Below are 25335 nucleotides of genomic sequence, written 5' to 3' on the forward strand. Positions count from 1 at the left end.
ATCGAGGTAACTTTGCTCAACTCTGAGTTCAACTCAGAATAACCAGTATTACAAAAGTCACACGCCTTTTAGCCAGGTAAAAATGTTTATCCCAACGAATCCTTCAGAACTAAAAGGCTACCTCAGGGCTAACTCAATTTATCCTGAATGAAGTGTCCGAGCCACGAGTTGAGGACCAATGAAATCAGATATCCTCCCTCTTGCAAAGATTACGTCATCATCTCCTTAATTTGAAGAAGACGACTGATTAAATATTTTATTAAATCAAATGTTTTTTTCTATAATAAAAAATAAATAAAAAATACCTATCACATTACACATTTAGTAAAAATTTCTAAATACAAACTGACAGCCGCAACAAACCAGAGACATAATCCATAGATGGTAGTTCCCATTCAAGACAAGACTGGCAGCCATTGCTAGTGTACCCATGAGTTTAACAGTCAAATTACCAGGGTCAGAGGTCACAAAACCCTTCTACACTCAGCAAAACAAAGAAACGTCCTCTCACTGTCAACTGCGTTTAATTTCAGCAAACTTAACATGTGTAAATATTTGTATGAACATAACAAGATTCAACAACAGACATAAGCTGAACAAGTTCCACAGACATGTGAGTAACAGAAATGGAATAATGTGTCCCTGAACAAAGGGGGGGGGGGGGGGGGGGGGGGGGGGGGGGGGGGTCACAATCAAAAGTAACAGTCAGTATCTGGTGTGGCCACCAGCTGCATTAAGTCCTGCAGTGCATCTCCTCCTCATGGACAGCATCAGATTTGCCAGTTCTTGCTGTGAGATGTTACCCCACTCCTCCACCAAGGCACCTGCAAGTTTCCGGACATTTCTGGGGGGGAATGGCCCTAGCCCTCTTCCTCCGAACCAACAGGTCCCAGACGTGCTCAATGGGATTCAGATCCGGGCTCTTCGCTGGCCATGGCAGAACACTGACATTACTGTCTTGCAGGAAAACACGCACAGAACGAGCAGTATAGCTGGTGCCATTGTCATGCTGGAGGGTCATTTTAGGATGAGCCTGCAGGAAGGGTACCACATGAGGGAGGAGGATGTCTTCCCTGTAACGCACAGCGTTGAGATTGCCTGCAATGACAACAAGCTCAGTCCGATGATGCTGTGACACACCGCCCCAGACCATGACGGACCCTCCACCTCCAAATCGATCCCGCTCCAGAGTACAGGCCTCGGTGTAACGCTCATTCCTTCAACAATAAACGCGAATCCGACCATCACCCCTGGTGAGACAAAACCGCCACTCGTCAGTGAAGATCACTTTTTGCCAGTCCTGTCTGGTCCAGCGAAGGTGGGTGTATGCCCATAGGCAACATTGTTGCCTGTGATGTCTGGTGAGGACCTGCCTTACATTACAACAGGCCTACAAGCCCTCAGTCCAGCCTCTCTTAGCCTATTGCGGACAGTCTGATCACTGATGGAGGGATTGTGCATTCCTGGTGTAACTCGGGCAGTTGTTGCCATCCTGTACCCGTCCCGCAGGTGTGATGTTCGGATGTACCGATCCTGTGCAGGTGTTGTTACACATGATCTGCCACTGCGAGGACGATTCACTGCGAGGATGATCAGCTTGTTCATTGAACAAGCATGGGAAACAGTGTTTAAACCCTTTACAATGAAGACCTGTGTATTTATTTGGATTTTTACTAATTATATTGAAAAGACAGGGTCCTGAAATAGGGACGTTTCTTTTTTTGCTGAGCTGATGTGGCCCTAGACATATAATACAAGGCAAAGAAGGAGTGACAGAAGTGGAAGGAAAAGATATCTGTGCATTGATCAGCAAAGACGGCATTAACGATAAGTAATAAAATAAAGACGACAATTCTAAAAGTCTATTTCACACCACAACCTGCTGAATGTGCAAGATAACTTTTCTTTCCGCACAAATGTAAAATGTGGCACTGACTCGCCAATGGATTGACGTTTCAAAATTGTTTCAATGAATAGTTCTGATGCCCATGGATTGATGTTTCAGCATTGTCTCAATGCACGAGCAGTTACAAGCCTGCTAGAGTTAGCGGCAGGTGGATGAGTAATATCCACCGTCGTAATACGGATGAAACCTGACCTGGAATGTGAAGCTAACTGAATCTGGTTAGCTTCATGCAGTTTAAGAGCAGCAGGTAGCCTAGCGGTTAGAGCGTTGGGCCAGAACTGAAATGTCCCTGGTCAGAAAACCCAAGCCGACAAGGTGAAAAATCAAACAATGTGCCCTTGAGCAAGGCACTTAACGCTAATTTGCTCCAGGGGCACCGTACTACTCTGGCTGACCATGTAATACAAAACATTTCACTGCACCTATCTGGTGTATGTGACAATACATCTTTTTTTTTATCCGGGGTAGATCTAGCTTGTTTCATAGTATACCACTCTGATCCACAAGAGGAGACAACGCACCAGAGACAGAACATGAGACAGAACATGAGACAGAACATGAGACAGAACATGAGACAGAACATGAGACAGAACATGAGACAGAACATGAGACAGAACATGAGACAGAACATGAGACAGAACATGAGACAGAACATGAGACAGAACATGAGACAGAACATGAGACAGGGGACAGAACATGGGACAGAGAATGAAAGCAATAAGGGTGAAAGGGAAGGGAACAGGGAAAGAAGGAGAGGGACAAAGAGAGAGGAGGAGGAGTACAAAGTATTCTCCTAATGATCTGAGACGCTAACAATGGAAGGGAGAGATGGTGAGGAGGGGGGGACAAGGGAGGAGGGGAAGATGCAGCATGAAGGGTAATAGAGGAAAAAGTTAAAGTGTAAAACCTATAAGCCTCCAACTGCTAAACATTGTCTATATTGACAGATTAATGTTCTCCCTTCTGCAATAATTACACATTACAATATGAATAGAAATCCCCATGACGATCTTCAGACACCTCCAGTCTAAATTAGAAGAGATTATGCCATTTTAAGCAGCATTCTGAGTAGGCTATCAAAAAACAAATAAAGACATTAAAAAAAGCTTGAACCAGGCATACGCTTCATTTTAATGTGTATTGTGCCCATTTCGGTATATGACGACAACCGTTATAAATCCATCTGCCGACTAGTAAGTATTGAAAGGTAGGCTATTCAAAACCAACTGAAAACAGGCCTGCAGCATATATTTGCTCCTACACTGCCTTGTCCGCATGTGAAGTGTTTCTTCAGCCGTATCTGTCCAAAACACCTGAACACCCAATACAGGGTTTGTGGGGTGCAGGCTTTCGTTCCAGCCAAGCAGCAACGCAACCGATTCTAATCCTCACCAATCAAGACTGATGAGTTGAAGTAGACTTGTTGCTGCTTGGCTAGAACAAAAGCCTGCAATCACACTGGCCCCGTTGTACAATGAGATGTATCCTACGTAATGAACTGCCTATGAGAAGATATTGAACCCCTCTTGGTAGGAAACAACGGTCCGTCTTCACAGGGATTCCAGCCCACTCAGAACACTGTACACCCAACACGTACAGCAACGCTTTAACATTTCAGTCATTCAGGAGACTGCATACATTCTTCATTCATTCCTTTTAGATACGTCAGTCAGCACATTAGTGACTAATAGTTATTGTCAGCACCATTAAATACAGTACAAGAATTCACCAATGAGGCTTTCTTTTGTATGTCGCTCTTCTTTGTCTTCCATGCCACAAAGAGCTTCTATGAGATAATAGTCCAAATTGAACTGGCTTGCGTCAGAAACAAAAAGCCTGTTACTGCCCACAAGAAGTACTCAACTCCAAGTTGCTCTCAGGACTCGAGGCCATAGAAGTAGGATTCTACTGCTAACTGCTCCTCTCCAATACCAACGACTCCCTATTGACGCAGGCTGAAGGACAGCGGAGGAGAAGGCTGACGTACTGAATGTACTTGACAACTAGGAACAATACAGGTAGGAGAAAGGGAAACAGGAAATGCCTCCTCAGTCTCGGTTAGTGCTGAACCATCACGCAATCATAGTCTAGGTAGAAGTTGTTCCTGGTCCTCAACACTGATCTAGGATCAGATTACCCAACCCTTAACCATTAGAGGGGATGGTAAACTGACCTGGTATCAGTGGTAAGGGGGTACCATGCAGTCACTATATAGGGAACAGGGTGCCATGTCAGACAGAGCCCAGCATCAGGGAGGAAATGAAGGGAAACCCGGGTTCCAGAGTGGCGCAGCGGTCTAAGGCACTGCATCTCAGTGCAAGAGGCGTCACTACAGTCCCTGGTTTGAATCCAGGCTGCATCACATCTGGCCGTGATTATGAATCCCATAGGGTGGCGCACAATTGGCCCAGCGTCAGCCGTGTTGGCCGGGGTAGGCCGTCATTATAAATAGAATTTGTTCTAAACTGACTTGCCTAGTTAAATAAAAAGGTTACATTCTTTATTTTTTACCAGGAAGTGCCCCCTCCTCCAATTACACTGAGTGCCGAATCATCATCATGGGGCCAATAGCAGACGGGGTCAGGGGTCGCCAGCTAATTCCAATCTGGTCGTCCTGGCGGTGGCCACATGACTATATTTAGCTACTGTTCTTCTTCCATCATTAAGGGCTCCATTAAAAAACTCTGTCCATCTCTTTTCTTATTATACCCGACCAGAGAGACTGAAAACTGATTAGGACTCTAGTGGGGCTTAGATGGGAGGACACACACAAATGGAGGAGTGGAGACATACAGACATGTGGATGTGGTGTACGAGAAGGGGACAGACAAAGTTGTGTTCTGATAGCATGCGTGTGACAGAGTAGTGACCGGTTAAGAATGCGTGCATATAATTGTGTGAGTGCCTGGTGACAGTGAGTGTGCATGATTGTCTTACAGTGGTGACTGGGAGTACATGAGAGGTGAATGATAAGACTGTCAGTGTGTGCATTTGTCTCATTGTGTGCACGCGGCGAGCTGTAAGTAAGGGAAAGGATGGATCAGCCCACTTCTCTGCAGTGCTGCAATCAAACACACAGAGGTGGGTGGGAGAGACACAGAGAGAGAGACACAGAGAGAGAGACACAGAGAGAGAGACACAGAGAGAGAGACACAGAGAGAGAGACACAGAGAGAGAGACACAGAGAGAGAGACACAGAGAGAGAGACACAGAGAGACAGACACAGAGAGACAGACACAGAGAGACAGACAAGGAATGCCTTTTCAAAATTAGACTGGGGGAGGGAAAGGGCCCACATCAGCGCTTTCCAAACAGTGGCTCTGACAGCAGGCGCCCCTATGGAGCTGGTAATGATCCTCTGTGTCAGGGTGGCAAGCCAAGGACAAGACACCAACACACACACAACACAAAGATACAGCGACGGGAGGGGGGTGTGCGTACCTCGCCCTCGATCCTGGGGGGTCGGATGCTGGACAGGTGGATGGTTTTGTACTCGCCAGAGTTAAGCTTGACCACGACGGCGTCCGCATTGACGACCTGCATCACCTGGGAGAGAGGGAGAAAAGGAGAGAGAGCGAAGGGGAGGGTGAAAGGGAGGTAGAAAGGGAGGGGTGAGAGAAGGGGGAGACATATTGTGGGAGAAAGAAGGGAAGAGGCACAGAGATGGTGGGATAAAGTGGGGAGGGAGGAGAGAGAGAGGGAGAGAGGTTAGTGAGGCAGCCATCGCGGCTCCATTTGGAGGACAGAGAAGACAGCTGCTTTCTAGAGAATTGGCTCTGTGGGCTGAGCTGAACTGAGCCTAGATTACACAGAGCAGAGCACAGAGAGAGAAGGCTTTAGTCCAACAACAAACAATTCAAATGGTATTCATCACATGCTTCGTAAACAACAAGGTGTAGACCAACAGTGAAATGCTTCGCTACGGGCCCTTCCCAACAAGAAAAGACACAGCAAACAGAAATAATAGAAAAAGTCAAATGTGTAAAAAAAAGTTATAAATACACAGAGTAACAGTAACTTGGCTCTATACACAGAGTAACAGTAACTTGGCTCTATACACAGAGTAACAGTAACTTGGCTCTATACACAGAGTAACAGTAACTTGGCTCTATACATAGTAACAGTACTGAGTCAACATGCTGAGGAACATGGTAATTGAGGTAGATGTTAGGGCTGGGCGACATGGCAAATCAATTATCACGATATCTATATATTATTTCATTCGATAACGATAATTATCACGATATTAATCAAATAATGTTTAAAAAGGTGCATATCTGCTTCAGACTCAAGAATGCCTAAAGCTTGAACAATCCACTAGGCAGGTAGCGTTGGGCCTAGTGGTTAGAGCGTTGGGCCTAGTGGTTAGAGCGTTGGGCCTAGTGGTTAGAGCGTTGGGCCTAGTGGTTAGAGCGTTGGGCCTAGTGGTTAGAGCGTTGGGCCTAGTGGTTAGAGCGTTGGGCCAGTACCCGAAAGGTTGCTAGATCGAATCCCCGAGCTGGCAAGGTAAAAATCTGTCGTTCTGTCCCTGAACAAGGCAGTTAACCCACTGTTCCCTGGTAGACCGTCAATGTAAATAAGAAGTTGTTCTTAACTGACTTGCCTAGTTAAATAAAGGTTTTAAAAAATCTTGAAACCCTTCCTTTTTGACTGTGCTAATTGGTAGCATGTCCTTAGCAATGCAATGCATAATAGCATTTGTGATGTCTTTGTCTTTTTGATATTTGCTTGTAGGGCATAAACGCTGTCAGTGTTGACTGCATCGGGCAAACATCCCTAGATGGTGCTTGAGGGGCGTTTAACCACACTGTGGCGCAAACTCAAACGTCCTGCATGTTCCAAAGAGTGATTTTGCTTCAGATGTTGAAAAAGGTTTGTCGTATTACCAGACTTCGTAGCCACCTGTCTACGGCACAATTTGCATCGAACATTGCTCTGCTCTTTGTCGGACTTCAAAAAGACAAACCACTTCCAAATTACTGAAACAGTTTAACCATTTTAATCAATAATTTCTTTGTTGGAAGCTGCTCCTTCTCCATGGCTATCACTGCCACTGTTTTCGCCTACATTACTAATTATTCGTGGTTTATAGTGGCTTCTCCATCACTCGAGGTGCTAAGTGGTTTTTAGTGGGCGTATACCTCTCCTCGTCCATATTGTCACTTCTCCGCACGTTCCTGCTGCGTCAGAGGTGAAATGGACTGCTGTACCTAATTATTCTATATCAACATTATCGAAAATGAATCTAAATGTTTTTATATCGTTATTGAGGGATGTAATTACCTCAATAATTATTGATATATCGCCCAGCCCTAGTAGATATGTACATCTAACTATGAATAAAGTCTGTATACAGCACCACATACTGTAGCTACACAGCAGAGCAGAGGGAGAGAAGAGCTGTAATCTACAGCACCACGCAGAGCAGAGGGAGAGAAGAGCTGTAATCTACAGCACCGCGCAGAGCAGAGGGAGAGAAGAGCTGTAATCTACAGCACCGCGCAGAGCAGAGGGAGAGAAGAGCTGTAATCTACAGCACCGCGCAGAGCAGAGGGAGAGAAGAGCTGTAATCTACAGCACCGCGCAGAGCAGAGGGAGAGAAGAGCTGTAATCTACAGCACCACGCAGAGCAGAGGGAGAGAAGAGCTGTAATCTACAGCACCACGCAGAGCAGAGGGAGAGAAGAGCTGTAATCTACAGCACCGCGCAGAGCAGAGGGAGAGAAGAGCTGTAATCTACAGCACCACGCAGAGCAGAGGGAGAGAAGAGCTGTAATCTACAGCACCAAGCAGAGCAGAGGGAGAGAAGAGCTGTAATCTACAGCACCGCGCAGAGCAGAGGGAGAGAAGAGCTGTAATCTACAGCACCACGCAGAGCAGAGGGAGAGAAGAGCTGTAATCTACAGCACCACGCAGAGCAGAGGGAGAGAAGAGCTGTAATCTACAGCACCGCGCAGAGCAGAGGGAGAGAAGAGCTGTAATCTACAGCACCGCGCAGAGCAGAGGGAGAGAAGAGCTGTAATCTACAGCACCGCGCAGAGCAGAGGGAGAGAAGAGCTGTAATCTACAGCACCACGCAGAGCAGAGGGAGAGAAGAGCTGTAATCTACCGCGCAGAGCAGAGGGAGAGAAGAGCTGTAATCTACAGCACCACGCAGAGCAGAGGGAGAGAAGAGCTGTAATCTACCGCGCAGAGCAGAGGGAGAGAAGAGCTGTAATCTACAGCACCGCGCAGAGCAGAGGGAGAGAAGAGCTGTAATCTACCGCGCAGAGCAGAGGGAGAGAAGAGCTGTAATCTACAGCACCACGCAGAGCAGAGGGAGAGAAGAGCTGTAATCTACAGCACCGCGCAGAGCAGAGGGAGAGAAGAGCTGTAATCTACAGCACCACGCAGAGCAGAGGGAGAGAAGAGCTGTAATCTACAGCACCACGCAGAGCAGAGGGAGAGAAGAGCTGTAATCTACCGCGCAGAGCAGAGGGAGAGAAGAGCTGTAATCTACAGCACCGCGCAGAGCAGAGGGAGAGAAGAGCTGTAATCTACAGCACCGCGCAGAGCAGAGGGAGAGAAGAGCTGTAATCTACAGCACCGCGCAGAGCAGAGGGAGAGAAGAGCTGTAATCTACAGCACCGCGCAGAGCAGAGGGAGAGAAGAGCTGTAATCTACAGCACCACGCAGAGCAGAGGGAGAGAAGAGCTGTAATCTACAGCACCGCGCAGAGCAGAGGGAGAGAAGAGCTGTAATCTACAGCACCGCGCAGAGCAGAGGGAGAGAAGAGCTGTAATCTACAGCACCGCGCAGAGCAGAGGGAGAGAAGAGCTGTAATCTACAGCACCGCGCAGAGCAGAGGGAGAGAAGAGCTGTAATCTACAGCACCGCGCAGAGCAGAGGGAGAGAAGAGCTGTAATCTACAGCACCGCGCAGAGCAGAGGGAGAGAAGAGCTGTAATCTACAGCACCGCGCAGAGCAGAGGGAGAGAAGAGCTGTAATCTACAGCACCACGCAGAGCAGAGGGAGAGAAGAGCTGTAATCTACAGCACCACGCAGAGCAGAGGGAGAGAAGAGCTGTAATCTACAGCACCGCGCAGAGCAGAGGGAGAGAAGAGCTGTAATCTACAGCACCGCGCAGAGCAGAGGGAGAGAAGAGCTGTAATCTACAGCACCGCGCAGAGCAGAGGGAGAGAAGAGCTGTAATCTACAGCACCGCGCAGAGCAGAGGGAGAGAAGAGCTGTAATCTACAGCACCGCGCAGAGCAGAGGGAGAGAAGAGCTGTAATCTACAGCACCGCGCAGAGCAGAGGGAGAGAAGAGCTGTAATCTACAGCACCGCGCAGAGCAGAGGGAGAGAAGAGCTGTAATCTACAGCACCGCGCAGAGCAGAGGGAGAGAAGAGCTGTAATCTACAGCACCGCGCAGAGCAGAGGGAGAGAAGAGCTGTAATCTACAGCACCACGCAGAGCAGAGGGAGAGAAGAGCTGTAATCTACAGCACCACGCAGAGCAGAGGGAGAGAAGAGCTGTAATCTACAGCACCACGCAGAGCAGAGGGAGAGAAGAGCTGTAATCTACAGCACCGCGCAGAGCAGAGGGAGAGAAGAGCTGTAATCTACAGCACCACGCAGAGCAGAGGGAGAGAAGAGCTGTAATCTACAGCACCGCGCAGAGCAGAGGGAGAGAAGAGCTGTAATCTACAGCACCGCGCAGAGCAGAGGGAGAGAAGAGCTGTAATCTACAGCACCGCGCAGAGCAGAGGGAGAGAAGAGCTGTAATCTACAGCACCACGCAGAGCAGAGGGAGAGAAGAGCTGTAATCTACAGCACCGCGCAGAGCAGAGGGAGAGAAGAGCTGTAATCTACAGCAACACTCAGAGCAGAGGGAGAGAAGAGCTGTAATCTACAGCACCACGCAGAGCAGAGGGAGAGAAGAGCTGTAATCTACAGCACCGCGCAGAGCAGAGGGAGAGAAGAGCTGTAATCTACAGCACCGCGCAGAGCAGAGGGAGAGAAGAGCTGTAATCTACAGCACCGCGCAGAGCAGAGGGAGAGAAGAGCTGTAATCTACAGCACCGCGCAGAGCAGAGGGAGAGAAGAGCTGTAATCTACAGCACCACGCAGAGCAGAGGGAGAGAAGAGCTGTAATCTACAGCACCACGCAGAGCAGAGGGAGAGAAGAGCTGTAATCTACAGCACCGCGCAGAGCAGAGGGAGAGAAGAGCTGTAATCTACAGCACCACGCAGAGCAGAGGGAGAGAAGAGCTGTAATCTACAGCACCGCGCAGAGCAGAGGGAGAGAAGAGCTGTAATCTACAGCACCGCGCAGAGCAGAGGGAGAGAAGAGCTGTAATCTACAGCACCGCGCAGAGCAGAGGGAGAGAAGAGCTGTAATCTACAGCACCGCGCAGAGCAGAGGGAGAGAAGAGCTGTAATCTACAGCACCGCGCAGAGCAGAGGGAGAGAAGAGCTGTAATCTACAGCACCGCGCAGAGCAGAGGGAGAGAAGAGCTGTAATCTACAGCACCGCGCAGAGCAGAGGGAGAGAAGAGCTGTAATCTACAGCACCACGCAGAGCAGAGGGAGAGAAGAGCTGTAATCTACAGCACCGCGCAGAGCAGAGGGAGAGAAGAGCTGTAATCTACAGCACCGCGCAGAGCAGAGGGAGAGAAGAGCTGTAATCTACAGCACCACACAGAGCAGAGGGAGAGAAGAGCTGTAATCTACAGCACCACGCAGAGCAGAGGGAGAGAAGAGCTGTAATCTACAGCACCACGCAGAGCAGAGGGAGAGAAGAGCTGTAATCTACAGCACCACGCAGAGCAGAGGGAGAGAAGAGCTGTAATCTACAGCAACACTCCACGTACTGAAAGACCGTAATATATTCACATTGCAATTGTGGGAGAAGTCAAGTATATTATAATGAACGATTAACAAGGCCGTTTTGTGATGACTTTTAGATGTAAGGATAACACATCATGTAATACAACCCGACAACAAAATGTACCACCTAAACACTGTAAAAAAGACATTGAAACTATACATCCTACTGTCACAATTACCTCTGCATCGTCACACATTGTAGAGCATCACATTGATGCATTGCCAGTCCTTTTAACTTATGCTAAACTGTTTGTGCCACAGTTCCAGCCTCAAACGCACACAAGTCTGTGAATTGTATATTCACACATTCCACATGGAGAGGATTCCCGGGAGAGAAGGAGACGGAACAGAGAGATGGACATCAGTCAGGATTAGCACCGTGACAGATCCATCCCACTCCAGTGAAAATGTCTAGAATCGCTCTTCATTTTACCAACAAACATTTCTTTCCCTCTCCAACGCAGAAGAAGAAACAGATTGGTAATAAAGTGATGAGAGAGAGAAAGAGAGAGACAGAGTGCTGGGACTGGAGAGAGGGACAGAGGGAGAGGAAGAGGACGGCTGCCAAAACATAAAGAGAAATGACTGACAGACCCACTTGTGACATTCACACACAAACATGAAGTCTACATCAAGATCAGCTGGGGAACAGTGGACAAGTTTAGGCCCACCCGCCCACACAGAGAGATCAATGTGTGATATAAACAACATGGGCTGTACATCAAGATCAGCTGGGAAACAGTGGACAAGTTTAGGCCCACCCGCCCACACAGAGAGATCAATGTGTGATATAAACAACATGGGCTGTACATCAAGATCAGCTGGGGAACAGTGGACAAGTTTAGGCCCACCCGCCCACACAGAGAGATCAATGTGTGATATAAACAACATGGGCTGTACATCAAGATCACTTGGGAAAGGCAAAAACACACCCACTCAGGCCTACCTGTGACATACACAGCAAACATGGGCTGTACATCAAGATCACTTGGAAGAGTGGGCAAATATATCAAGCTCACTTGGAAGTAAGCACACACGCACGGGTCACACACACCTGGTCGGATCAATGATCCAACCCCATCAGATTTTACACTGTTTTAGAGAATGAAGGATGAGGGAAGGATGACTAGTATTTCAACAGGCCCCAATTGCTGAGCTATACATGGGAGACAACCACCCTTGGATACCAGTCAAGCTTGTGTGGGAGGCTATTGGGAATCGGGCTTGTAGCTAAACCAATTTTAGAGAAATCCTGAACACATAAGCACCTCCCTCAAGGCATTCTGAGATGCTCAGTCCTAAAGCTGACTGGGGGGAGAGAAGAGGAGAGGCAGACGTGAGAAATAATACATCTGCAAATAGTTTCACCGTTGGGGACGGAGGGAGAAATTAACCTGCCCACATACACAACACACAGAAAGAGAGAGAGGCAGAGAGCGACAGAGAGAGGACTCCTAACACCTCAGTCCCATGGTCCCAGTGCGGGGGACTCGAAGCGCTACACTGCCCATCTCTCCATTTCCAAAAAATCTAATCTGTTGTACCAACCTACACACTCCTCAACATTGTAACAAGGTTGTTCTCTAGCTCTGGCACCACAAAGGAAAACGTGAGTATCCTTCCTCTCTCCCCAAATAAATAAATCAACGGTTATGTTGAGAAGAGAAGCAGAAAATGGCTGGCCAGCACATTTACACTGGGTAATTGGCAACTGTTTATTTGAGAGAGAAAGGACAGAGAGAAATACACAGACAGAGAGAGGTATGGAGAGAAAGGACAGAGAGAAATACACAGACAGAGAGAGGTATGGAGAGAAAGGACAGAGAGAAATACACAGACAGAGAGAGGTATGGAGAGAAAGGACAGAGAGAAATACACAGACAGAGAGAGGTATGGAGAGAAAAGACAGAGAGAAATACACAGACAGAGAGAGGTATGGAGAGAAAGGACAGAGAGAAATACAGACAGAGAGAGGTATGGAGAGAAAGGACAGAGAGAAATACACAGACAGAGAGAGATATGGAGAGAAAGGACAGAGAGAAATACACAGACAGAGAGAGATATGGAGAGAAAGGACAGAGAGAAATACACAGACAGAGAGAGATATGGAGAGAAAGGACAGAGAGAAATACACAGACAGAGAGAGGTATGGAGAGAAAGGACAGAGAGAAATACACAGACAGAGAGAGGTATGGAGAGAAAGGACAGAGAGAAATACACAGACAGAGAGAGGTATGGAGAGAAAGGACAGAGAGAAATACACAGACAGAGAGGTATGGAGAGAAAGGACAGAGAGAAATACACAGACAGAGAGAGGTATGGAGAGAAAGGACAGAGAGAAATACACAGACAGAGAGAGATATGGAGAGAAAGGACAGAGAGAAATACACAGACAGAGAGAGATATGGAGAGAAAGGACAGAGAGAAATACAGACAGAGAGAGATATGGAGAGAAAGGACAGAGAGAAATACACAGACAGAGAGAGATATGGAGAGAAAGGACAGAGAGAAATACACAGACAGAGAGAGATATGGAGAGAAAGGACAGAGAGAAATACACAGACAGAGATATGGAGAGAAAGGACAGAGAGAAATACACAGAGAGAGCGAGAGAGAAAGAGCGCACCTTCCGACTGTGTGGGGGCCAACAAGAGATATGTCCAGGCTGAGTCACTCTAGGCCAGGGGTCTACAAAAGGTCAATCACCAGCTACTAGTAGCTCGCCAAACAATTCCCAAAGTATATGAAATTATTCATGCGTTACATCACAAACTGTCATAAACAAATCTCAAGTCTCCGACACCGCAAGCTCCCAGCTACTATCTAACACAGCACTGACATTATCCCACCCCTGGTTAACCACTATGGCTTAAAGAACCAAACATTTGTATGTTTCACCTTTATTTAACCAGCTAGGCCAGTTGAGAACAAGTTCTCATTTACAACTGCGACCTGGCCAAGATAAAGCAAAGCGACACAAACAAGAGTTACACATGGAATAAACAAGCGTACAGTCAATAACACAATAGGAAAAAAATTGTGTCGATATATAGTGTGTGCAAATGGCATGAGGTTAGGCAAAAAATAGGCCATAGTAGCGAAGTAATTACAATTTAGCAAATTAACACTGGAGTGATAGATGTGCAAGTAGAAATACTGGTGTGCAAAAGAGCAGAAAAGTAAATAAAAACAATATGGGGATGAGGTAGGTAGATTGGATGGGCTATTTACAGATGTGCTATGTACAGCTGCAGCTTTCGGTTAGCTGCTCAGATCGCTGATGTTTAAAGTTAGTGAGATAAATTTTGCAATTCGTTCCAGTCACTGGCAGCAGAGAACTGGAAGGAACAGCGGCCAAAGGAGTTGTTGGCTTTGGGGATGACCAGTGAGATATACCTGCTGGAGCGCGTGCTACGGGTGGGTGCTGCTATGGTGACCAGTGAACTGAGATAAGGTGGAGCATTTACCTAGAAAATACTTATAGATGACCTGGAGCCAGTGGGTCTGGCGACAAATATGTAGCGAGGGCCAGCCGACTAGAGCATACAGGTCACAGTGGTGGGTGGTATAAGGGGCTTTGGTGACAAAACGGATGGCACTGTGATAGACTGCATCCAGTTTGCTGAGTAGAGTATTGGAGGCTATTTTGTAAATGACATCGCCAAAGTCGAGGATCGGTAGGATAGTCAGTTTTACGAGGGTATGTTTGGCGGAGTGAGTGAATGAGGCTTTGTTGCGAAATAGTTAGTCTAGATTTAATGGATTGGAAATGTTTAAAATGATGTTTAATATCTGCCAAAGAATTAAGCAATATTGCCTCAATCTGTCTGTCTGGTGGGTGCGTTTGTGTCTATCACTCCGTGTGTGGCCAGTTGATGTGACAATTGTTTGGTGGGTTGACACATACTACTTTGCAGTTAACATTTAGTTGAGAAGGTTTTGGGGAAAGTATATCATGAGTAAGTATATCATTTGTATTTATTATTTGCAAACTTCACAATGAAATGATCAGCAGCAGTCATAGCCAGCAGTCATATTTTACCAGGTATATTGACAGAAAACGGTGTACAGGAGAAAGTAGTGTACTAAGGACACGGAGAAGAGTTGCAGGGGAGAGAAGAACGTGCCTATTGGAAAGCTAGAAGGGAAAAAAACAGCTCCATTTTCTTTTAAGTGCCTCGTGCTAGAAAAGGTTGGAGACCCCTGCTCTAAGCACAGACCCTGGTGGTAGAGAGGTGCTGTCACCTGGTGGCCACTACTAGCATGACATCTGCAGTGTCCAGGATACATATCAGGACCACTGCATTTCCTTGTCATTCATCTGATTTTAAAAAGACTGCTGGTGATGCAGCAACACCAATAATGTATAGGCACATAGGTGTGAAAAGAACTGCAGTACTGCATCAAGATGCAGAGTAGTCTTTCCAGAGACGTCCTCTCTTGCCTCTCTAGACATGCAGTAGCTACGTCATCAGGTGTGCAGATAGCCCTACTCTGGCATACACGTGCGAGAAACAAATCGTCACACTCGCATCACTTTCATTGTTCAGGCAAATCAGTGTGAAGGTTGGTCCTAGTCAATAGTAACCTGCATGTAAGCAGCTTATATTGTCCAGTCTTTAACCCAATACTCGGGAATACCATCCTTTCCTTAAAGATGAACTATGCAGAAATCACTCCCCCATTGAAAAATACTAAATGCTCTATTTTTTCACAAAAGTAGCGCACTGGGCCTTTACTAGTCCTGTAATAGTGGACCGATAAAATTCTAATAGTTCGCTTCATTTCTGTTTATTTGACAAAACAAGCAACTATAGTGTAGAGAATCACTACCATCTAAACCGCTGTGAAATGTATTTTACATAACACAAAATACTGTATTTCAGCTGGTGTACAAAACTGAAAGTAAAAGATGCAAAAACTAACAGGAAGCATAGAAATAGCACACATAGAACTGATCTACCACTTCTTAAACCTGCTTTCAATGAGAATGACAGATCTAGAACTAACATTTCAATGTGAATTTGGTCAGGTCACCCAAAAAGTGACATATTGCAGCTTTAAAGGGCATTTACAACACTAGTATGGCCTCTCCATCTACACTGATGTGAGAAAGTGTTTCAAACTATTGACATGCAGCTAGTTGTCCCCTGTCCCTCCGTGACAGTGACAGGCCTCTGATGGAGACAGGTTTTCCACCACATCACTTTCATCCATCACGTCCTCTCTCAGGGCAGCTGGTCACAAGGGAGACAAGAGGAAGAAGAGAGGAGGCAGTTTCAGCCTATTGGGACGTAGCCTACCTACCAGTCCCAGCAGAGACAATGTGAGAGAGAAGGAGAAATAGAAGGTGAGAGAGATAGAGAGGTGAGTAAGAAAGAGGGGGTATGAGAGAGTGGGGGGGGATGAGTCAGTTTGACTCTGGGGACTGGAGTGGTATTCTACGAAGCGAAATAGATTTACTCAGGGTTTTCTAAAGATAACCAGCTTCAGTTAGCTTCACATTCCAGGCTAGGCTTCATCCGTACTACGATGGTGGATATTGCTCGTCCACCTGCCACTAACTCTAACAGGCTTGTAACTGCACATGCATGTCGCACATAGCAAGTCAAACACCAAACTCTCCATTGAGACAATCCATGGGCGAGTTAGTGGCACATTTTGATTTGTGCCCAAAAAATATACAACAGAATTCTTGCCAATTCAGCAGACTATGGTGTGAAATAGGCTTTTTAGAAGTCGTCTTTATGACTTATCGTTAATGTCGTCCTTGGTGTGCTTATCAATGTACAACCACTCCCCCCCCCCCCACATCTATCAATATTTGTTTTCATTATGTCATACAAAAGTGTTACATTGCATAAAGTTTAAAAACGCATTCTGTCATTACTAAATGTGTAATGTGATATATTTTAAGATTACTATTTTTTTTTTTTAAATAATAAAAACTCAAAATATTTACAAGTCGTCTTCCTCAAATTAAGGGGATGATGACTCAATCTTTGCAAGAGAGGGAATCTGACTTCATTGGTCCTTAACTCGCAGCTCAGTCATTTCATTCAGGATAAATGGATTTATCCCCGAGTTAACCTTCCCTGGAGCAGGTTAGTTCTGAAGGATTTGTTGCCATAGAAACATACCTGGTTAAAAGTTGAGTTACTTTTGTATTACTGGTTCTCTCGAGTTGAACTCCGAGTTGACCAAAATTAGCTCGCCAACTCTTCAAACCTGCTTCGTATGATACCCCTCTGGGCTGCTCTCTCTGAACTCTATCCATCCCTTCCCAGAAAAATAATGAGGGACAAGGGGAGAAGGACTGGATGACAGGAAAGTTGACAGGCTGCCATGTCATGGGACCAATAGAACAAAGAGAGGTCAGCAAATGAGAATTCAAGGTGCCCAAACATCCTCATTGGATTGTTTGGTTAAGCGAGCCCAACTGGCCAATGACAGTTCCGGGAGCTGACAATGTGACAAAACATTGTACCAGTTGACCACCGAACGATGAAAGTGTCCACAAAACCAACACCTATCTATCCCACCACACCATCTGGGGGTAGTCTACAAAGGCAGTTTGAAAAACTCAAGTGACATTTTTACAACAAACGCAGCGTCGCCGACGGGGATCGCCTCAAAAAAGGCAACACAATAATTCACTAATCCCTAAACAAATTTGCTAACGTGCTGCTGACTTGAGGCGGTGGGCCTCAGTGTTATTCCGACTACTCCCATTCTGAGAACAGCAGGAGGGGAGGAAGAGATGGGGAACCATGCTGGGAACCGACACATGGGCTCATCCCTCTACTGGGGAACTGAACCTGCCTGTCTGCAAAAACAACACACAGGGAAGGAAATACTCAAGTCCACCCCACTCCCCTCCCTCCTTTATCACTTCTGTCCATCTACCACGCTATCTGTCACTCCCCTCTACCCCCCCATATCTCTCTCTCCCATTCCTCTCCCTCTCCACTCCTCCCCCATCTCAGCTTCCTTCCCCTGGACTCGGGGAGATCTGAGGACAGCCGAAGCCAATGCATAAATGTTTGATCCTTTTTTCAGCACTAGTCTTCTGACTCAGGGGGAAAACGCACTAACTTAGCTAGTTTTTGTGTGTGTGTGTAGATTTCTTTCGCAAACTCATTCTGTAAGCAGATTGCTGCGACGGCAACACCTTTTACGTAACCAAAGGCTAGCCATGAATATTTCAAGGACTTAAAAGTCCAGCCACAGAAAAAAATCTAAGCAGATCATAAAAGCTACTACTTTAGGGAATTAAATCAACTTGCTTTGTGTGTCACCTAAAGAAAATAGATTGTCCGAAGGAAGACCATACCGCAGGCTCAATTCAGAATATAAACAGACAAACTAGGTAAGAGACCTCACTTCTGAATATTGGGAGTACTTAAAGCTAATGTCTGGGATTTTGAAAGCTGTTCAAAAGGTAATTTAAATTCCTTTATTCTTAAAGGATTTTGCTGTTTTTGGAATCACAGACTGTAGCTTTAAAGGTAACACTAAAACAATGATAGAGGCTATAATGTGTCCTCTTATAACAGTAATAAGGCCAAGCTACATTACTGGAGGCTCCATTTGTGTCTCCGTCTTACTTAGTAGGAAGTAATGGACTCTGACAAGGCCAGGTCTGGGATTCATTCAAAGGCAGTTTCCTCTGTGATATTAAGACAATAATAATTTATCCTGCCGTATACCAATAACATCCAGAACTAATATCCCGTCCCGTGTCTCAGAGCGGCGCTGGAACGTTCTGGGAACTTTGGAGAAACGGCAGGCGATTCTGCAGTCATTTGGCTAGGGAGGGAGTGTTCAAGGTTACTGCTAAAGCGCTTCCTCTTTGTACCTCTGTGCTGGGAGGTTTTTTTTTGTTGGGGGGGGGGGGGGGGGGGGCACATATTTTGTCAGAGCTCTCAAGGACTGGTCCTGCTTTTGGTGCAGTGCTATGACAAAAATATGAAATAAACAGTTGTGGAAATACTGCAGTAAGCACAGCCATGGAGGTATCCAGGGAAACATCCCCTAACAACCAAAGCAAAGTTAGTCTCATGGATTGAACACAGACTGTGTACCATTAAGAAAGCATCTCATTTTCTCTCTACCGACACTCGGTTCCAAATTCATGAAAGAGAGTGAACAAGGGCAGAGGGGAAGGGGACGACCTTTTGGATTGGAATGCAACCCCAGTCCTAACCCTCCTGAAGCCGTGTAGTATGCAGGCCTGCAGGGTCTTCTTACCTTGGCCACAAACTGCCTGTCCTTCTGGTCCATGTTGGCTGTGGGGGCTACGTAGTCCTTCCAGATACGCACTTTACGTTCTTTAGCAGATCTAATAAACAAAAGGATGACTCAGTTAGAAGGGGGGATATGTCAACAAAAAGAGAGGAAACAAACAGAAGAGGAATCATCAATGAAGAAGTGACGACCTTGGGTGAATGGTGAAGTGAAAAGCAGGAGATCTGTTCAAAAGAAAAATGAAGGTGGAGAAAACATCCTTTCATACAATTCTCAGTAAATATCAAAACATCCTTTCATATACTGAACAAAATATAAATGCAACAATTTCAATGATTTTACTGAGTTGTAGTTCATATGAAGGAAATCAGTCAATTGAAAAATTCATTAGGCCTTAATCTATGGATTTCACAACTGGGCAGGGGCGCAGCCATGGGTGGGCCTGGGAGGGCATAGGCCCATCCACTGGAGAACCTCACTAAAAGGGCTTTATTACAGACAGAAATACTCCTCAGCAGGTGAAGAAGCCAGATGTGGAGATCCTGGGCTGGCGTGTTTACACGTGGTCTGCGGTTGCGAGGCCGGTTGGACGTACCACCAAATTCTCAAAACGACGTTGGAGGTGGCTATGGTAGAGAAATTAGCATTCAATTCTCTGGCAACAGCTCTGGTGGACATTCCTGCAGTCACCATGGCAATTGAACTCTCCCTCAAAACTTGAGAAGTCTGTGGCATTGTGTTGTGTGACAAAACTGGACATTTTCGAATGACCTTTTGCCCCCAGCACAAGGTGAACCTGTATAATGATCCTGATGTTTAATCAGCTTCTTGATATGCCACACCTGTCAGGTGGATGGATTATCTTGGCAAAGGAGAAAGGCTCACTAACAGGGATGTAAATACATTTGTGCACAACATTTTAGAGAAAAGCTTTGTGCTCATGAAACATGGGACCAACACTTTACATGTTGCGTTTATATTTTTGTTCAGTATATATAATTCCCGATAAATTAATACAAATACACGTTCATATGATTCTTAGTAAAAAATATAAAGGCAATAGGCCAACATAAAAAAAATAAGCACTTCCCATCATCTGATATAAAATATTTTCATGTGTTTCAATACAGAATATGAAATCAAATCCATGCTAAAACGACTCAAAGATTAACGATAATGACATGCAAAGACAGCTCAATTGATATTCTGAGAGTGAAAGTTCCACATCTCCAGCTGTGCTGATTCAGACCAACTACAATACTGATTTATGCCTGGTCAATTCCTTCACAATTTCCTGCCTCCCTCGGGGGACTCACTGATCTGTACGTACGTAACTTACGTGATATTTCAGAGTTTTTTTCTGGATCAAAAAGAGCCTCATGAGGTGGGTGTAGCAGCGGGCATGGCAGTTGAGAGAAAAATGGCTGGTTTTAAAGCTAATTTCCTACAATTCTCTGCACGTTGCCATGGCTAATGCTGTGTTCTTTTGCTCAAACATAATAAAATCAACAATGCTAAATTCATTGTTTTTGCAATTTTCCCTGACCATCTAACCTTCATTTTTGGTGATTGTTAGTTCTCAAATAAGAATATACACACACACAAAAGTTTGGGGTCACTTAGAAACTACTTGTTATTGCAAGAAAAGCAAATTTTGTACTTTAAAATAACATCAAATTGATCAGAAATACAATGTTAATGTTGTAAATGACTAAACACCAGTCTCAAAGTCAACAGTGAAGAGGTGACTCCGGGATGCTGGCCTTCTAGGCAAAGTTGCAAAGAAAAAGCCATATCTCAGACTGGCCAATAAAAATAAAAAGATTAAGACGGGAAAAAGAACACAGACACTGGACAGAGGAACTCTGCCTCGAAGGCCAGCATCCCAGAGTCGCCTCTTCACTGTTGACGTTGAGACTGGCGTTTTCACTGTTGACGTTGAGACTGGCGTTTTGCGGGTAAAATTTAATGAACCTGCCAGTTGAGGACTTGTGAGGCGTCTGTTTCTCAAACTAGACACTAATGTAATTATCCTCTTGCTCAGTTGTGCACCGGGGCCTCCCACTCCTCTTTCTATTCTGGTTAGAGCCCGTTTGCGCTGTTCTGTGAAGGGAGTAGTACACAGTGTTGTACGAGATCTTCAGTTTCTTGACAATTTCTCGCATGGAATAGACTGACGAGTTTGAGGAAAGTTTTGTTTCTGGCTATTTTGAGCCAGTAATCGAACCCACAAATGCTGATGCTCCAGATACTCAACTAGTCTAAAGGACGACAGTTTTATTGTTTCTTTAAAATCAGAACAGTTTTACGCTGTGCTAACATAATTGCAAAAGGGTTTTCTAATGATCAATTAGCCTTTTAAAATTATGAATTTGGATTAGCTACCACAATGTGCCATTGGAACACAGGAGTGATGGTTGCTGATAATGGAACCGCTGTGCGCCTATGTAGATATTCCATAAAAAAATCTGCCGTTTCAAGCTACAAAAGTCATTTACAACATTAACAATGTCTACACTGTATTTCTGATCAATTTGTTGTTATTTTAATGGACAAAAACCACGACATTTCTAAGTGACCCCAAACGGTTGGTTGTGTGTGTGTGTGTGTGTGTGTGTGTGTGTGTGTGTGTGTGTGTGTGTATGTATATATTTTACACTGCAAGCCTTTTTCCGGTGAGCATGCCATTGTGTCCTCCAATCCAACCTTTGTCAGATCACTGACAAAGTTCTGTCAGTCTCACGTCGAGTTAGAAAGAAATGACTCCTTTCTAAAGTCTTCACACTTAGCCACATGCCCTAATTGATTGGTTAATGAAACGGTTGATGATAATGATGGTTGTGGTCACATTCACAGATTGACCGTGTTGCGACATATGTTGCGGTAGTGGTTTTGGTTGGGGAAGGGACTGACTTTTCTCCGGCCCGGAGTTTCTCTGCCCCCTGGGTGTAGACGGCCATGGACCAGTCCACACAGCGGGCGAACCCTTCCTTCAGCAGCAGCTCTGTGATGTTCCCGTTCTGGAGATGAAACAACAAGGACAGAACATAGAATAGAGTACAATACTTTATATGATAGACTATTTATAGAGTTGACTACTATTGAGGAAACAAAGATAACAGTAAGTTCGACAGAAAGAGATACATTGCCTGCTCTCATACACATTCCCAGAGAACCTCATACAATGTGAGGTTTTGAGTACAGTTAAGTGCAACAACCTCAGACTTCCGCAACGTTCAAAATGATCCTTGCTTGCCCTCTGGCTTACAGCGACAGTCCGAGCTACCAGCCGTTGCGTATAGTACAATGCTCAGGGGTTATAGGTGAGGGGTCAGTCAGTCTCACCGGGTGGAGGACGGTACCCAGGATGACCTGGTTGGGGCAGCTCTCCAGGATGATCTGCACGTCCCTCTGGAGCAGACGCGACTCCGTGAAGAACTTGGCCTCGGCAGCGAAGGGCTCTGGCGACTCCGTGCCGTCCGCCTCGCGCTTGAATGTCGGACACTGGAGAGAGGATATATAGAATGTAATATGCCATTTAGTAGACCCTTATCCAAAGCAACTTCTAGTACAGGGAGTGCATTTATTTGTGTATGTGACCACAGCGGAAGTGGAACCCACAACTCTGGCATTACTCTGATCAACTGAGCTACACAGGACCAAGAGTGAGAATACAGAAAATAGAATAAATATCTGGGAAACTAGAGACACATTCATGACATATAGACCTTCTAGTACATACAAAACTAGATATGGGAGACAGAGCTGGGAGATTGGGCACTAAAACACCAAGCAGACAGAAGAACAGCTTCAAACAGCTGTAACATCTTAAGTGTGAGAAGGGAAAGACTGGTTATCTGCAGTGGGCCGTTGGTAAAGACTCTGAGTCATCGAAAAAGATGGATGGACAAATAGGGAAGTAACAAAGGAAAATCCCAACATCACTTCCATCTCACATACCTTATGAGTCAGGAAGTGATAAACGTAGTACGATTAGTTAACCCCTGCAGAAACATATAGGGATATTCCCAGTGGTGGAAAAAATACCCAATTGTCATACTTGAGTAAAAGTAAAGATACCTTAATAGAAAATGACTCAAGTAAAATACTACATGAGTAAAAGTCTAAAAGTATTTGGTTTCAAATATACTTTACAATCAAAAGTAAAATGTAATTTCTAAAAATATACTTAAGTATCAAAAGTAAAATTATAAATAATTTCAAAATTGCTTATATAAAGCAAACCACTTGGCACCATTCTCTTTTTATTTACAGATAGCGAGGGGCACACTCCAACACTCAGACATACTTTACAAACAAAGCAAGTGTTTAGTGAGTCCGCCAGATTAGACGCTGTAGGGATGACCTTGATAAATGTGTGAATTAGACCATTTTCCTGTCCTGCTAAGTATTCAAAATGTAATGAGTACTTTTGGGTGTCAGGGAAAATGTATGGAGTAAAAAGTACATAATTTTCTTTAGGAATGTAGTGAAGTAAAAGTTGTCAAAAATATGAATAGTAAAGTACAGATACCCCAAAAAACTACTTAAGTAGTACTTTCAAGTATTTTACACTACTGGATATTCGCTAATCAAATCAGAAGGAATATATGCTATAGTCTATAAAAGGATATAAAAGTTGACCATACACAGAACCACATATCCTATGGTCATAGTACGGTCAAAGAGACTGACCTTGACCCCAGAGAGCATGACCGTGACCAGGTAGTAGTCGGGCAGGAGCAGGGCACGGACCACGCTACCGTCGCGCACGTGCTCAATGACGGCTGAGGAGGAGAGACGAGGGTCAGAAATAAACTATTCATACATTCAATTGAAACTTTTAATACGATGAAACCATCTGTTTACACAAGGGGAAACATTCTACTATGACCTCATCATTCAGTTTTATAGGTTCTACCATCTTTAAAGTAAAGCAGACTCAGTTCTACACAAAGCCGGTGCTACAGTAGATTCATAGAATTAGAATACAAATTTAAATAGAATCTCTATGGATTCAGTTCTATACTGTATTATGCCTTAAAAGTCAGTAGTCAAATGTATCCATCTACAGGATGTCCTTCACCTCATTCCTCTACTCTATGGAGGGTGTTAACAGTGCATGTTGTTGATTACATACTGCTCTGGTAGGTTACAGAATGATGTCTTCTGTCACTCTTCTTCTGTTGTCGCTCTGACCTCCAAAACTGACACTTTTGGTGTGAAAGCCAGCTACATTTGAGCTGTAAATCGTGTTTTGGGTGATTGGGGGCTGAATGAACGAGGTCTGATGAGGTGATCCGCCATATTCCAGACCGGAGAAATTAGTATTCCGATTCCGGGACCCCGGAACTCAATGGAGGGAACATTTAAAGCGATTCGGCTGGATTGCTACTGCCCATTTAAAAACAGCAGGGGCGGTCTCGCTGAATGGTAAAAAACCTTCCACACCATTTCTCCACTCAATTAAAGGGAGTGGCCGTTAGCTGCGGTGGCGCGGACAGAACAGAGAAAAACGCATTAGAGGGGGTGAAAGTCACATAATGAGCCCACGAGGTGCCATCTAGGGAGCCATTACATGCCAGATATAGATATGAAGGCATCGGAGGGGGTAAACTCGAGCCAAAATGGTGGATTATGCAGCTGTGTGTTGTGTGCACACAGGGGCTTCTAAAAAGGAATGATGAGGTGTATGACTGTGTGTTAGCCCTACCATTGACAGGTTTCTGGTGCATGGAGTCAACGAAGTTGCGGGGGTTCTCGATTATGTACTTGAGGTCGCGTACGGTGTTGGTGCCGCCGCCCTCCGTCCACATGCCCTTCTTGGAGGCCTTGGCCTGGTCCTCCAGGTCACACAGTCTAGCCTGATCTGGACTACACACACCAAGACAAGAAGTGGTTAGTACACACTACACACAGGCTGGGGTTTCAAACTATAGTAAAGTAGCTGGAACAGATCTAAGAGACAATGGAAATTGTTATTTTTGCTGACACAGCGCCCAGTCCCAGCACAGTGCCTTGTTAGGGCATCAGTAGGTGACACCTCTAACCTCCTATTACTGGTCCACTTCTCTATATCATCAGCTTGGCCTTAGGGGGTAACTGCCAGCCTCTCAGGGTGTGCTAGTCCTGGAACTGCATGGTCACTAGTTAGTAGTTCTAGCTGCACTGACAGTTCTACTACCGCCCCTCAGGCTAAACGGATGAGACTGGCTAGGTGGACATACAACGCAGTTCTGCTATGTTGTGCTTTTTAAATCCTTTCAGATAAATTAGGGTCAAAAAGAGCAATGGTTCCCAAATGTATGGTTATG

The 25335-nt window shown here is 45.4% G+C and overlaps 1 protein-coding gene across 1 annotated transcript in view; it reads right to left on the bottom strand.

The window, feature by feature from the left end:
* The window catches only part of snd1 (staphylococcal nuclease and tudor domain containing 1), a 312352-nt gene that overhangs the window by 275448 nt on the left and 11569 nt on the right, over window positions 1–25335 (bottom strand). The window contains exons 5-10 of the mRNA XM_038996705.1: window positions 24735–24895; window positions 23717–23808; window positions 22367–22525; window positions 21935–22041; window positions 19025–19115; window positions 5348–5452 (exon numbers count right to left, since the gene is read on the bottom strand). Coding sequence (XP_038852633.1) covers window positions 5348–5452; window positions 19025–19115; window positions 21935–22041; window positions 22367–22525; window positions 23717–23808; window positions 24735–24895 — 715 coding nt within the window. The remainder of the gene's footprint in view (window positions 1–5347; window positions 5453–19024; window positions 19116–21934; window positions 22042–22366; window positions 22526–23716; window positions 23809–24734; window positions 24896–25335) is intronic.

The sequence above is a fragment of the Salvelinus namaycush genome, chromosome 6, assembly GCF_016432855.1.
Source record: "Salvelinus namaycush isolate Seneca chromosome 6, SaNama_1.0, whole genome shotgun sequence".
Taxonomy (NCBI): domain Eukaryota; kingdom Metazoa; phylum Chordata; class Actinopteri; order Salmoniformes; family Salmonidae; genus Salvelinus; species Salvelinus namaycush.